The 16,760-nt window shown below is 42.1% G+C and overlaps 1 protein-coding gene across 1 annotated transcript in view; it reads right to left on the bottom strand.

The window, feature by feature from the left end:
- Positions 1-4,014, bottom strand: part of LOC150077943 (ADP-ribosylation factor-like protein 3) — a 39,329-nt gene extending 35,315 nt beyond the window's left edge. The window contains exon 1 of the mRNA XM_090384824.1: positions 3,705-4,014. Within this exon, the coding sequence (XP_090240950.1) occupies positions 3,705-3,863 (159 nt within the window). The 5' untranslated portion in view covers positions 3,864-4,014. The remainder of the gene's footprint in view (positions 1-3,704) is intronic.
- Positions 4,015-16,760: the final 12,746 nt, after the last annotated feature.

Raw genomic sequence — 16,760 nt, 5'->3', positions numbered from 1 at the left:
AATGCTAGGAGTTTGGTTGGTAAATAAATTTGATGAATTTGAGGTATCGCTCAGAACATCAAAGACAGATATTGTTGGGATATCAGAGACGTGGTGTCACACAGATATAAGGAATGCAGAACTGGAATTTGGGGAGTACAATGTGTACAGGAAGGATAGACAAGACAGGAAGGGAGGAGGGGTTATACTATTAGTTAAGAAACACATAAAATCCAAGGAAGCAAAGCCAGTCGACATCGCTGGACACTGCAGTGTCGAGTCAGTTTGGTGTGTCATAAGCACTGGGAGATCAAAATTGAGAGGAGTGTGCTACAGGCCTAATGACTCTGATGAGTATAAGGAACTGTACAGGGAAATTGAGTGGACCAGTAAATGAGAGAGTCTTATAATGGGGGATTTTAATTTCAAAGATATTGACTGGAATTTGTGGGTTGGTCACTCACACACTAGCAAGGCCTTTGGGGATTTATTGGATGATTGTTTTCTACATCAGCATGTTCAGGATGCAACTAGAGGGAGTAATACTCTTGATCTGATTATCAGTAGTGATTCTTCATGCATTAAGAATCTGCAGATAAAGGAACCACTAAGTGGCACTGATCACAGTATGCTGAAGTGGGATGTACTCAAAGAGGTAACTACCATTAGGGGTAAAGGGAAGGGTTTTTGCTTTCATAAAGGTGACTACGGTGGTCTGAGACAGTATTTAAATTCTATACGGTGGGACCAACAGATGATGTTACCAACAGCAAATTCAAAATGGGAAGCATTCAAAGAAATTATCTTGGAAACTACTAGGCTTTACATACCAACTAAGAAATATTGTTCAAGATTTAGGCCTAAATGGATGTCAGATAAACTAATGAGATATGTTGCAGAGAAGAAAAATGCATGGGATACATATAAATTAATGGGTGACATGGAAACCTATGATAGATATAAGCTGGTCTATATCCAAGTCACAAAGGAAATTAGGCAGGCAAAGGCAGATTATGAGAAATCCTTGGCAAGGATGCAAAGAAAAACAACAAAGCGTTCTTTACCTATGTAAACTCTAGAAGGAAAGGGATGAATCAGATTGGTCCACTGGATATTGATGGTTCAATTGTTGATGATCCTGCTCAGGTGGCTAACAAACTAAATGAGTATTTTGCATCTATATTCAAAGAGGAGTTATTCAGGGAGGGGAATGACAGAGGTGAGTTAAACTCTGGCAGTGAGCTGGATGATTTTGTAATAACTGAGAGGAAAGTGGAGGAGAAATTGTTGAAGATAAACATAAAAAAGGCACACGGGTTGGACGGGATCTATCCAGTTATATTAAAGGAGGCAGCAAAGGAAGTAAGCAAACCCTTAGCCATAATTATGAGAGCTTCTTTGGACTCAGGGGAGGTACCCATAGACTGGAGATATGCAAATGTGACCCCAATTCACAAAGGAGGATCAAAGGCTGACACAAGTAATTATAGACCTGTGAGTTTAACTTCTGTTCCAGGAAAATTAATGGAGGCACTGGTTAAAGAAGCACTGCAGGATCATCTAGACAAAACTTCAGTTATAGCTCGGACACAGCATGGTTTTGTTAATGGAAAGTCTTGCCTGACCAATTTGATTGGATACTATGATGCAGTTACAAAGGAACTGGATGCAGGGAATAACTTTGATATCATATATTTGGATCTTAGAAAATGGAAGACTGCTGCACAAACTGGAGCAGTGTGACGTTGGAGGCAAATTGCTGCTATGGATAAAGGGATGGTTGAGTGGGAGAAGACAGAGAGTAGTAATCAATGGACACAGTTCCTTGTGGACTAATGTTACTAGTAGAGTCCCTCAGGGTTCAGTATCAGGTCCATTGTTGTTTTCTGTATTTATAAATGATATTGATGATGGTATATCAAGCTTAATGTCGAAGTTTGCGGATGATATGAAGGTTGGCAGGGTTGTTAAGGACACTAATGACAGTACGCTGCTACATGATCTAGAAAAGTTTAGCAGATGGGCTGAGAGGTGGCAAATGACGTTTAACATTGGCAAATGTAAAGTACTGCATATCGGAAGCAGCAACCCCAGAATGACGTATCAACTCTGTGGTACTACACTGACAGTGGTAGAGAACGAAAAGGACCTGGGGGTAATTGTGCAGGCAGATATGAAGTTTTCTGAGCAGTGCAGACGGTCTGCAAGAGTAGCTCATAGTGTCTTGTCAATGATATACAGGAATTTTTCTAGCAGGGTTGTTTTTTGTTTTGTTATTTGGTTTTTAGGAGCATTAGCAACTAAGGCCATATTGCTCTGGGGATATGCGGTGGTCATTCCCTGACCCTTCCGCATCCTCCGTATTTGGTGGACATGGGCTCTAACCGCGGTCTAATCAAGAAGCATGTGCTATGCACTGCTGCTCCTGCCCACCTGTCTATGGAGGCACCTTCTAGCAGGGATAAGGAGGTGATTATCCCCTTATATAAGGCAATGGTCAGTCCACTACTTGAGTACTGTATAGTCTGGAGGCCTCATTTTAAGAAGGATGTAGAGCTGTTGGAATGAGTACAGAGAAGAGCAACAAGATTAGTGAATGGAACAAAGGGTTACTCTTACGAAGAAAGGCTTAAATTTTGCAAATTGCAGTGTCTGGAGACTAGGCACCTGCGAGGTGATCTGATTGAGGTGTATAAAGCCTTGAATGGTTTGAGCATGCTCAATACTGATGGAGTTCTTCCTCTTGCTCAGAATAATCATTTGAGAGGGCTGTGTCTGGAGACTAGGCATCTGCGAGGTGATCTGAATGATGTGAATAAAGCCTTGAATAGTTTGAGCATGCTCAATGCTGATGGAATTGTACCTCTTGCTCAGAATAATCATTTGAGAGGGCATAAATTCAAACTGAGGAAAGACAGATGTAGGATAGATGTGCGGAAGTTTGCCTTTAGCCAGCGGGTGGTTGGTTGGTGGAACAGACTTACATCCTTTGTTGTGGAAGTTGATAGACTAAATAAATTTAAGGCTGAGCTGGACAGGTACTTGGAACGAACGGAGGGGTGAAATGGGAGCATGTTTTTTTGTTTTTTTTTTGGCTGATGCTGCATAAGCTTGCTTTCTTGCATCATATGCCTCTACTAATGCTAATACTTAATCATCCATCTTATTTTTCAGATATGGGTCTACGTGACTGTTTTCAAATATCAAGTTAACACTCAAAATTTGAGTATTTGCCACAACTGAAAAATTCAAACGAATATAATTGAAGCTCTAAAGTTAATTCCAAAAGAAGGAATTTTTTCGGAGATAGCAGCATCACTCGAATCGGTGCATTACTTCTCATGATGATTACTCTGAAAAAGACAACAATCATTTGGCTGTTTAAGTTTAAATATGTTTATTAAAAAAAAATCCGTCTCATTACTTTATGGTCACACTTCAAATATGTATGCTACAGACATAAATGAAATGAACAGCAATACTAGCACACTCACAATAAATTAGTTTCTCAACCTTTTTGCTCTTGTGGATGTAACCATGAAACTTCATTATTTCTCAACATGAAATATTTATTTATACATTTGCTTAAATTAGAAATACATTTTTAAATAATAAAGCATAAAATTTAAATAGGAAAATGGTATGCAACAAGGAATGTGCTATAACTAATAAGACTGATTGATTAATAAATAAACTATCAATTAAGCTTATACAAAAACAAATACCTCCACTATATTATCATAGCCAGCATTGGGTTTCGATTTTTGTTTTCGATAGAAAGTTATAACTGCATATGCGGATATTCCTACAACTATACTTCCACCAAAGAGTAATAAATACTTTCCCCATCCCTTTTCTGATAACGCCAGCTTCCACGGCCCCATGCCCTTTATAGAACAAACAATTTAAATGATATTTCAAAGGGTTAATCTTTACAAGCTGGTACATCCGGTTGAGTTCTGAGGGATAGAGTAGAAAGATACAGAGTGGTCACTTTCTCGATTACTCCCAGCGCCATCATTGTATGCCCGTCGAACTAACGCGGCCATCAAAATCCACAGAGTACTAACGCGCATGCCCAATGCTAATAAAGTCGTTACTGTATTTGGATTTGATTAGTGTTGAGCGTAGTAAGTTCGATTTGCATTGCTTTTTTTGTTATTATAATTATAATAATAATAACATTAGAGAATTATTTTTATATGTTTATTTTCTTACTAATACTATATACTAATTTTTTTCCTAAAAATGGAAAAAAGCGAAAAACTACACAGAGGATTGTGAGTTTATTTGATTGGTTAACAGTTCTCGCTCGATTAGTTCCCGCTTTGATTGGTTAACAGTTCCCGCTAATAGTGACTAACATTTAATAATGAACATACGCCGCTCTGATATTACACATAATTTAACGCAGTGTTCATATTTTCAAGAATTGTGCTAAAAATTCCTTTCGCCAGAATGCGTTAATATTTTCATCTGCTTTAGAAAGGGATTTGTAAGTTACATCATCGATGTTATTTACAAAACAATCATGTGATCATGCAGCCATGTGACCGAAGTTGATACCTCTATTGATAGCGACATGACCACCATGATGTTTGCTGACCTTATGCGATGTGCAAGAATGACACCGCCATGATGTTTCTTTGCGAGATGAAAAAACTTTAAACTTAGAATTTGGTGGTATTACATTTAGATTTTTTCCTTGACAAAGCTCCTCTACTACCTGAAAATGAAAATTGTGAAGTTCCTCTCTGTCATTGAAAGCTGAAAATAAAAGTTGTTTTCCCTTTTCAAGCGCAAGTGTATATGCATGTGAATATTATTAACGTTTAGAAATTTTTTTTTTTAAACAAAATTGCTCTCTGTTGTTGGTAGTACATGAAAATATAAATTGTGCTATGTGTATGTGTTCTTAAAGTCTATTTAAACTTTCCGAAAGTATTAAAACGATTGTTATTATTGTCAAAAGTTAATTTTAAAAGTTTATTTTTCTATTCTTAGTACTTACTCTTAGTAACCATAGGCGCTGCTAAAATTTGCAAAAGCAAAGTTATCACTAAACACAAACTATTTAGCAACTTAATAGGGTCACTGTCACTAGAGGTTTTGCTTAATGGTCGCACAGTCAAAAAACTGAAATCAAAAACTCATCAGGTCAGAATTGTGCAGTGGCGTCTCGAAATCACATTGCGATTATCCACATACATTCCAAGATTTTGTCTTTTTTTTTTTACTTTGTTCAATGGAAATGGGCTCTGATAGGTCCAAATAGGGAAAAATACATTTTTCGTAATATTAACTATAGAGTATATTCAGAACATATACTAAACGGCACGGCTGGTGGGATGCTCACAGTCATCCGTGGTTAGAACCTCCCGAAAGTGGTCCGAGGAGGGAAAACCCACGAACCGCCGGCGGGATGTTGGATGACCATGGCTCATAGATGCTTGAGGTGAGTGAAGGCTCTCCCGGATGGTACGTGGCAACAGAAGGGCGACTGTGGGGCAACTCAGCGAAAATTGGAATGCTGGTGACGGGAGTAATGTGTCACAATACATCAAACCCTGCTGAAAATGAACTGCGTAGGCGTTCTGAGTGCCCATGCTAACCAGGGCTCACCAGCAACAGCACATACAATGGCACGCGAACATCGAAAACTGATTTTGAATGAGTGATTGGAAGACTGGTCTTCCAATTCGTCTGGTCCTATGAATCACGTTTGTTTTCTGTGGCACCACGTGGACAGCCAGGTATGTGTTCCTTCTTTACCTGGGGAAGAGATGGCGCTTGGATGCACCATGGGATGAACACAAGCCGGTGTCATGCTTTGGATGATGTTCTGCTGAGATACCCTGAGTCCAGTCATCCATGTGCTGGGCACTCTGACATCTACCACCTACCTAAACATCAAGCGTTTTCCCCCTTTTTATTATTTTATTTTATTTTATTTAATCATTTTTTATTTCATTTTGTTTTTTTTTTAATTTTGTTATTTATTTTTTATTTTTATTTTTAAGGTCCTAGCCACTGAAATCTCAGGAAACTCGGTGGCAGGACCTGCCAGAGTAAATAATATCTAAACTACTGGGTACCTGGTCTGCCTCCACAAGGCAGAGCATGGACAACATTGGGTTTCATTAAGGGCCCAATGGCTAAATGACCAGAGGAACAAGGGTACACGACACTACACATATACATAATCCATACACTTTTAAACCTCTGGCACCATGTTTCTGTTTCATGCCCACAATGTATACTACACGGAGATGGGGGAAACCCCCGGTGCCGTTTGACAATAAACACACTCTACCTAAACATCATGAGGCCAATTTGGCTGCCTTTCAGTGGGCATGTACTAATTTACGCTCTGTTAATTTCAGTATAAATTTGTAATTTTAACCTGTGCTACAGCTTGTATTTTTTATATAACAAGGCTTTTAAGGACGAAGAACAACGTACCGAGGTTTGTCTCTTGATTTATGGGTCTATTAGTGTGTTTCAATGCCAACAATAACGTGCCTCACTACTGGACGTGAAGATCGCAATATGTCCGCCGTTGTAGTCGGACACGTGAAACATCGCTCCGTAAATATTGCCTTATAAGATGTGTTTAGATTATGGTCTAAGTTTCAAAAAGTGCTCCCCTAAAATTATATCAACTGCAAGAGTCCACTGGTGAGTAACTTTTAGTTAATCATTGGGATGTACGCCAGATACTAGCGTTATTTTCTTTTCTCCTTTGTTTTCGAGACTACATGGTCACCATGTGGCTCGCGGGGGGAAAATAGAGAAGCGCTCCGAGATAAAGCGGCTGCCGCGCTAGGATCTAGCTCTTGACTGGGGAGGGTGCTCCCATCTGTGTAAACCAAATAGACTACTGCTCGAATCTAACTGTGATCAAAATTATGTTTCTAATGCTGCGAAATATGTACTTAGTGATTCATCCCCCCCTCCATCATAAACTATCCATCGCGTCATCCAAACTTCTTTCTGGTGCATTTTACAATAATTTTAATGTCATCATCATCTCTGCACCCCTAGAAAGCCCATAAGGAACTAGCTCTACCGTTCTAAGAGCATTTCAGCATTTTTAAGGGGGGAACCTGGCTGTTTCCCCCCTAAAGTGATAGATGGGGATTACCCATATCTTCAAAGGCACAGCAGTGGCCACCAAAATAAACCCACGAACTTGTGGCGGGAATTATTGGCCAGTATTTTACAAACCCCAGGCAACTCTATCAATAGTTTCTCACTCATTCGAACAGTCTCGCTAATCCGATATGTAAGAGAATGGAGTCTGCGTGGGTAGCACAGTGGTATCGTCACCGTCCTCCCCACACCGGGTGGAAAAGGCCCGGGTTCGAATCCCGTCGATGACGCGAGGAACTTTAGTGGGCTTTTTTCACTCCGTGGCTGAGTTAGTCGGTCTCAGGCGTAGATAGCAAGGTTTTTTCCCTCAGAAACTGAGGTTTTTTCGTCCAGCAAAACAGGCAAATCGACCAGAGAACACACGCAATTTACAGACACGAATACGGGTTAATGTAATCATTTACGGGTAACCCTAATATAGTAATTTGATAATAAAATTTATGTAAGAGAATGGAGTGGAAAATGGAAAAAATCAAGGGTTCCAAGCAATCAAAACAAACTGAAGACATTCAGATCTTAACGGATCAATCGAATTGCCTGGAAGATACCCGGTCCGGGGCCCTCTCGACCAAACGAAAGAACTGCAAGCCGATGGTTGTCAAGTTGGAACGGGAAACCCGTTCTCAGACTGAAGCGAGGGAGCCACAAGAGATATACACAACACAAAAGAAACAGCAGGACCAGCCCCTGGATCCTACACTGATGTTAGGGCACTGTATACGAGAAGTCTCTCTTCCTCAAAACGGCCCTGGAAATATTTTCAAAGAACACCCGAACAGAATGTCTACTGGATTCAGAGCCCAGATATTAACTAAATTTAACAAACTTGAGACCATTCTCGTGGATACCTATTTAGAGAGTGAATGAGCCACCTACACGGCTCCAAGCATACATGGAATGTGGGGCAAACCAAATGCCACAGCGCGCGCCCACATCCTCCGACCAACCTCCACAGACGGATACGCCACCAGTGAAGCGGTAAAAAACAATCATAACGAAGCTAGCAGAGGACCTCAAAACGACGAAAATTAAATCTGTCCGGAAAACGCGCAACACAGGCATTGAAACCCTAACACAGGAAGATGCCCAAAAAATAATCGCAAACCCTTGGTCTGGAAGCTGCACCCTCCGATATGAGTTATACGTAAGAAATCGCCAGCAGGAACACCCGGATGCAGACCCAACAACACTAATAATCCCAAGAAACCAACCAAATCCCGAACAAGCAGTACCACCAACTGGGTTGTAGAGCTGTCACCAGCCGCCTGGAGAACCATCAATCAACACAACAGGGTTTTTATAAACTGGGGCAGCCATCGCTACAACGAGCACGTGACTGTCTCGAAGTGTTTCCGGTGTGGCCGTTTTGAACCACCACTCACACGTGTGCCCAATCTCAGCCAACATGCGGGCACTGCGCTGAGATAAAGCATGAATTCAAGGCATGCCCCAAGAAAAAAGATCCACCAACATGCCAAAATTGTATAGCGAAAAAAATGCAAGCTGATCACCCAAACAGGGACAACAGGTGCCTGGTATACAACAAAGCATAGGGAGCATACCAACTACGGCTTGATTATGGAAGTACACCCTAAACAGTTTAACAAAATAAGGTAAAATTCGCCCAACTAAACGCACAAAGATCTAAGGCAGTTGCTGCACAAGTGAAGAAAGCCAAAGAAGAAAATATAGATATCATGCTTATACAGGAGCCATATATTCACAGCAAGGAGGTCAGGGGATACCCCCTGAAGTACAAGATAGTTCAGACTGATGGCGAAATCCCATGAGCAGCCATCCTGATAAGAAACCCTGATTACTCAGTAACTAAGCTTCCAAACTACTGTCTCCCTTGGGCTGCATATGCCCACATAATTACGGCGTTAGGAGAATTTTATGCAGTCTCACTCTACAGTCGGCCTGGAGCTGACATCCTCCCGGCCATAACCTACCTGCAGACCACCCATACAGAATTTCCAAATGCAAGAATCATCATAGGCGCTGATGTTAACTGCCACTCACCGGCATGGTATAGTGAAACCCCTGAACGAGCCGGTGCGGGGAACGGACAGTGCCTTGAGGAGTATTTGCAAATAGCTCCTACTCAATACTAAACCAGCCAAACAATCTCCAGACATTCTATAGTACGATGGGGGAGATCACGATAGACATCACTCTGTTCACCAGATCTAACGTTGGACTGTCACTGAAAACTGGACTACATCCGACCACAGAACAATTACTTTCCAGCTGAATCGATTAATAGTCAAAAACACAATGCCTAGACAAATGGAGCACAGGTATGCTATTAAAAAGGCCAATTGGCCCCTATTCCAGGAAACCTTACGGACGACTGCACCTACACTCAAAATGGAAGAATCAAGCCCAGACCAACACCAAGCTGAACTTGGTAAAGCTCATCACAGAGACTGCAGAAAAATCCATAAAAAGGAAGAAACCGTCTCCAGGAGCTGTACCCTGGTGGAGTCCCGAGCTGCAACTACTAAAACAGGCAGCAAACGCCTGGCGAAAAAGTTTCCAACGCGCCAGACGTAGCTGGCCAGCTACAGAAGTCAAAACGCTACGAGAGCAATATCGTACAAGGAATACGCGGATACACGGCCGCCGTGTATTCCCGCGGATACGAGAATACACGGCCAAAATTCGAGAAAGAAAAAAACGCACGTGAGAGCATTTAGTCTCCACGGCAGGGAAATGAAGACACCTGGGGAGTGGTCTATCAGGTGACTACTACCAAACTCCCAAGAGGAGAAATCATCCCCGCAACCAGGAAACCGCAAGGAGAATATACAAAGACATGGCAAGAATCAATTAATAACATCCTAGATGTCATGTTTCCAGAACATCTGGATCCATCCACACTTGAGCAAACACAGCTTTGCCAACAAAATATCTCCTACACAACAACACAGGAAGAGGAATCCTTCACCAGGATTGAGCTGGCGATTGCGGCTGCCAAGCTGAGGAACAAGAAGCCTCCAGGGTAAGACCTCTTAGAACCAAAGATTATTAAGAAGACAGTTGAGACCATTCCGGAGGCACCTCCGTAGCCAGGTGGGAAGGAGCAGCAGTGTGTAGCACACGCTTCTTGATTAGACCGGGGTTCGAGCCCGTCACCACCAAATACGGACGATGCGGAAAGGTCAGGGAATGACCACCGCATATTCCCGGAGCAATATGGCCTTAGTTGCTAATGCTCCTAAAAACCAAACAACAACAACAACCATTCCGGAGGAAATATTAAAACTGTACAACAAATACCTAAAAGAAGGATATTTCCCTCGCCCTTGGAAGGTGGCAACGCTCCGACTAATCCTAAAAAATCCAACAAAGAGACAGGACCTCCCAGGGTCCTACAGACCCATAGCACTCCTGACAGTACTCAGCAAACTGCTGGAACACCTGCTAAGAAATAGGATAGAAAACCACTATTCAAATATAGATATAGAGTCCTCGAATCAGTTTGGCTTCAGGAATGGACGCTCCACCACCTTTCCGGAAATGACGTTCCACCACAAATGCCCTGCAAAACATTGTCAATGCTGCCACAACAACAAATCGGAAATACTTCCTCGTCATTGCAATCGACTTCGCTGGGGCGTTTGACACCCTCTGGTGGCCAAGCGTCCTCGGTAGGCTTCGGGAGACCAACATTCCAATCAACCTATTTAAGTGCATAAGTACATATCTATACAACAGATCTGTCAAAGTCACTGCTCCATACTGCACAGTAACAAGTTCAATTTACAGAGGATGCCCACTTCTTTGGAACATGTTCCTGGACGGATTTCTAAATCTCAATCTCAGAAATATCATGTCCCAAGCCTATGCAGACAACCTCATTCTGATGCTGGCCGAGGACAGCAGAGCAAATTTGGAAAATATAGCAAACCGGGCGCTTGTCACCCTACAACAATGGGCCGATAGAAACAACCTAGCAATATGGTCAGCAAAAACAAGCTTGATCCTACTCCGGGGGGCCCTGGACGTCAGGTAACCTCCCCAAATCAAAGTACAGTATATGGGATCACTATCAAGCTCACAACAGAAATGAAACACCTCGGTGTCGTTCTAGACAGAAATTTATCCTTCACCTCCCCCATATTAACTGCCTCTGGAACAAAATTAGAATTTTCTCCTCTCTCTTTGCAAGAATTACTCGTAAGGACTAGGGTCTGAGGAAAAAGACCCTCGCCCTCTTCCACAAAACTATCTTTCTGCAAGTCATCCTGTATGCCTCGGGAGTCTGGTATAAAATAAAAAAGCGACAACCCCAACAAACAGAAGAAAGCTTGAAACTGTATAGAGATACATCCTGCTCATGATCTCCCGAGCCTGCAACACAGTCAGCACTCATGCACTCCAGGTCCTTATGGGAGCCCTTTCCCTGGACTCGAGATAGTTTGCTGTGGCCTCCTCTACTACCTTTCCCAAAGGCAAACCTGCTATCTGTCAAGATTTCACACTAGACTTAACCAATGACCCCAAATAGAGAAGAGGAGACTCACCTTACATTTTCAACAAATCTGGCAAACACGCTGGGAGAACTCATCAAAAGGACAAGTTACATGGACTGCTGGTTACATACCTGCTTACCTGTCATGGCTCCAATCAGACATAAACTATCAAACTTTGGACACAGTGACACCCCCCCCCATATGCTATTGTGGAATGATAGAAACATGGGAGCATCTTAAGCACCACTGTCATTTTTATGACAACCTGTGATGCTGCCTTATCGCTGAAATCCAATAAGTATTACAGAACTAAGAGGACTGTATACTCGAGAAGGAGGGTAGTTACTAGGCGCTAACAACATATGCACAGGACCTCTTTGACAGAAGACGAACCTTCCCTATGCCACAATCCGAGCAACCACAACCAATATAAACCCTGGCTAACTCCCTCAATGAAACCACCAAAGGTCACTGGAATCTACCAAACTGACCATGAATACTCTGGCCATGTACGCAATGTCCATGGATGGACACTCAGCCGACTGAACCAAACTACTTAGGAAAGGATCACACCCACGAAAGATAAACACTGATTGGACTGGACCAGACCCTGGATGTGACAACCACAGGCAAGACCCATGGACTCGACCCAAGGAACTTACCAAAAGCAAATATATTGCTACTACGTGACAATCACGAACTGGACCAAACACCTCGATGTGATAACCACGGATTTGACCCAAAGATTTGACCAAATAACAAGCATATTGTCACCGAGCCTTATTGGCGATCTGTGCCAGCTCCCTTGCCCTGGCCGACTTTAGCCTCCCTGGTGGGGGGGAAGGTTGACAGACCTCCTGTCCCCTCCTCGCCACCCTTCTTTTTCTCTCTGGTGGGACATGGGCGTGACCCACTGACAACTGATTGGGGTCGTCTTCACTATTGACTCCATCTTTCTGTCTTTCTCTCCCCAGCCTTCAGTCTCCCTCCCTTCTCTGTCTTCACGCTAGAGTATGCCCCGTACATCAAAATCTAACTTTGTCGAAATTACTTTTCGCTCACATTTTGGCCTCTCAGACTTGAAGCGCTCTCCCCACGCAATCGAATTTTAAATAATCACTATATGTATATATAGATTTATTTTATTATTTTTTTTAAAGGTCCTAGCCACTGAAATCTTAGGAAATTAGGTGGCAGGACCTGCTAGAATAAACAGAAACTATTAGGTATCTAGTCTGCCTCCATGGGGCGAAGTGCGAACAACGTCGGGCCTCAGCAGAGGTCTAGCGGCTAAATCATCAGAAGAACAACGGTACATGACACCACACATTCCAAGATCCACACACTTTTAAATCGCTGGCATTGTGGTGTGATACAGCGAACTGTATCACACGCATGGGTAGGAGGGGTTTCCTCGATTAGGTTGAATGGGGTATACCACATATCTATCTTCCTTATGGCCTGGTGGAGTGGTGCTGTGTTGTTCTCAAAGTAATCCTTCAAGTAACTATCGCTGTTTTCAATTGTTCTGTCAGGTCTATCAGTCCCCTTCCTCCCTCTTTCCGAGGTATTGTTATTCTCTCCACTGTTGACTTCGGGTAGTATTGGCAGCTCTTGGTTATCATTGTCCTTCTCATTCGCATGATATCTTCTAGCTCGGTGTTAATCCAATCTTTGACCCCCGAATGTATATATTATTACTGGAGCTGCATAGGTGTCTATGGCTTTAACTGTGTTCCCTCCATTCAATTTTGCTTTCAGCAGGCTTCTGAGTCTCTGATGATATTTTTCGGTCAGGCACTTCTTGATTTCCTTGTGTTCCAACTGCTCAGCTTGCATCATGCCTAGGTATTTGTAGGTCTCTCCTCTCATAGTTTCGATCTCTTTACCAGTCAGCAGCTGGTAGTTTCGGCCAACTAATTTTCCCTGGTGCATTGTGTGTGTTTTGCATTTTTCTAGACCAAATTCCATCCTGATGTCCTTGCTGAATGCTTCGGTGATCTGGAGTAGTTGCTGGAGTTCCTTCTCGGTTGCCGCGTAGAGCTTGATGTCATCCATGTACATCAGGTGGGTGAGGGTGTACAGGTTCTTTCTTCGTTCTTTGAGGTTATATCCCTACTTGCTGCCGTTGAGCATGGTGGATAGCGGGTTGAGTTCCAGACAGAACCATTGTGGGCTCAAAGCATCTCCCTGAAAGATTTCTCTTCTAACGGGGGATTGACCTGGTTGTAATGTTCTCAACCTTAATGATGGTACTCAATTTCGCCATTGTTGCTCCTAGGAAGTTTGTCACTATCCGATTGACCTTGTAGATCTGCAGGGTTTCTATGAGGTACGGAGTCGAAGGCCTTGTGGTAATCGATATAGTCCGTGTATAGGTTGCAGTGCTTCTTGAAGGCTTGCTCCATAACTGCTGCATCTATGGTAATTGTTCCTTGCATCCTTTGCTCCTCCGCTTGCATCCTTTCTGCTGTTTGGCCGTTATATTCTGAATCTCTAAGTGGTCTGATATCTTCTTAGTTATGCAGCTGGTCAGAATCTTGTACATTGTTGGAAGGCATGTGATTGGCCTGTGTTTCACCAGGTTTCTTGTATCTTCATCTTTAGACTTCAGGTATGTGACTCCTTCAGTGAGAAACTTCGGGATTGTCTCTGGGTTGCTTATCATTCGAGTAAATTGCTCTGCTAGGTGTGTGTGTGTGTGTGTGTGTGTGTGTGTGTGTGTGTGTGTGTGTGTGTGTGTGTGTGTGTGTGTGTGTGTGTGTGTGTGTGTGTGTGTGTGTGTGTGTGTGTGTGTGTGTGTGTGTGTGTGTGTGTGTGTGTGTGTGTGTGTGTGTGTGTGTGTGTGTGTGTGTGTGTGTGTGTGTGTGTGTGTGTGTGTGTGTGTGCAGGTCAGCTTCTTGTACCAGTAGTTGTGGATGTTATCAATTCCCGGGGTTCGCCAGTTGTGGGTGTTCCTGATCGACTGTTTTACTTCTTCTCGAATCTCCCATCCTCTCATCTCTTGTATGTCCTTCGTTCTCTTCATTTCTACTTCTATCCAGGGTGCTCTGCTCTTATGTCTTACTTCACTGCTCCAGATATTTCCCCAGAACTCTTCGATCGTCTTCTTCTCAGGTGGTCCGTTTCCTGCTTTTTTATGTGCACCCAGTTTCCTTTAGAAGTTTCCTGTGTTATTATTATTATTATTATTATTATTATTATTATTATTAGTTACCCTGAGTGACAGAGAGAGAGAGAGAGAGAGAGAGAGAGAGAGAGAGAGAAGTAGAAAGGAATCATCAAGATAGAGAAGAATGATGAAGCACCCTATGATGACTCATAATTGCAAAATTGGCAGAAGTGATTATAATGCTATACAGCATTTGTGCAGTTGGTGTTGTGTTGTGTTTTTATATCATAAAAGAAATATGTGCAACCGGAATATCAAATATTGTGCCCAAGTGTGTTATGTTAGTGAATTTCGCATGTTCTTTGGTCGAGATGCCTGTTTGCTAGACTAAAAACCTGACTTTGGTCTCCGGAAGGGGAAATTTGCTATCTACGCCTAAGACCGACTAACTCAGCTTTGGAGTGAAAAAGCCCATAAAAGTTCCTCCCGTTATTGACGGAATTCTAACCTGGGCCTTTTCAAACTGTTGGTAAAGGACGGTGACAATGCCACTGTGCTACATGCGCAGAGTGTGTTGTGTTTTTTAGTAGTTCTCGCTACCTTGCGACTAGGAAGCTGCAATCAGCAAAATGACTGTTTTCTGATAACCGTCTATAGTACACTGATAAACTTATCCGCAACTATGTATACACTATCCTGGTAGGGATGCAAGGGGGCAGGTAAGAACTGCACATACTGACTCCCCATGAACACCGAAACGAACGTAGAAAATCAAGGAATTCCAGCAGCATTGAGAAGAGAGAAAATATATATATATTCTCATCTCAATATTTTCAACAGAATCCCGCCTCAAAATCCAGAGAAAAGATTTAGAAACACATTACAGAGAAAGAAGATGGTGAGCTTGGTATATCAGTTATATATTCTACGTAAAACGAGCTAAGAAATACACAAATTCTCACGATTAAAGATTAAAAAAGATAAAACAAGATTTCGCAACCAAACGATGAAAATCCGATACTGAGTTAAATTCGGCGTGAGCAGTCCCACACATTATTTCAGCAATGTGGAGGATGATCACGAAGGCACGAAGATCCAAGAGAATCCTATTATGCATGTTACGGAAGATATCCAAAAGAAAGGGCAAATTCCTGAGTTGTAACGGGGTTGCATATCTTCATCAGCATTCAAGATTTGATGACAATGCAGAAATATAAAACAGATAAAGCAAGAGTTTATGAAAATGGTACTGTATTTTATAGATGTCTACAGCAGGGTTTATTAACTTTGCATTCCAAGTCTATGGCAGATAATGCAAAGAAAATTAGCAAAGACGTCTTTACTTATGCAATACTAGCAAGCGATGAATCACATTAATCTACAACATATCAATGGTATAATTGTTGATGAGCCTGCTTTGTTTGCAGAAAAACTGATTAGATATTTTGCATCTACATTTACAGATGAGGAAATATTTTAGCAATTTCCAGAAGTACATAAAATTACAGGGAGCTAAAAGTTTTGGGATAATCGAGAGGAAAGTGAAACTGTTGAAGCTAAATGTAAATAAGGCATCTTGGGCACATGGTATCGATCAAATTATATTAAAGAGAGAGAGGCAGCGAAAGAGGTCCGCAGGCCATTAGCGTTAATTATAAGAGTATCCTTGGTTACACGGAGGTCCCTATGGACCGGAGATGTGCATGCGTATCTTCAATTCACAAAGGAGGATCAAAATATGAAATGATTAATTACAGCTCTACAAACTTGACTTCTGCTCAAGGAAGCCACTAGTTAAAGAAGTAATGCAGGACCATCTAAACAGGAATACTACGGACACCGTATAGATTTGTTAAGTGCCTATCTTATCTGATCAATCGTATTGGACACTATAGGAGTCATAAAAATAAATTGAAGAAGGAAAAATTGTAGGACAGATTTAGGAAAATTATTTTAGGCCAGCTGATTATAGGAACCAATTTACATCTGTTGTTTAAGAAGTTGGAAGAGATTTAAGGAAGAACTAAATAAATTGTTAG

The sequence above is a fragment of the Mastigoproctus giganteus genome, chromosome 11, assembly GCF_048544385.1.
Source record: "Mastigoproctus giganteus isolate SK-2022 chromosome 11, ASM4854438v1, whole genome shotgun sequence".
NCBI classification, from domain to species: Eukaryota; Metazoa; Arthropoda; class Arachnida; order Uropygi; family Thelyphonidae; genus Mastigoproctus; species Mastigoproctus giganteus.
The sequence above is the reverse complement of the archived record's forward strand: the minus strand, read 5'-3'. Positions and strand labels throughout refer to the sequence as shown.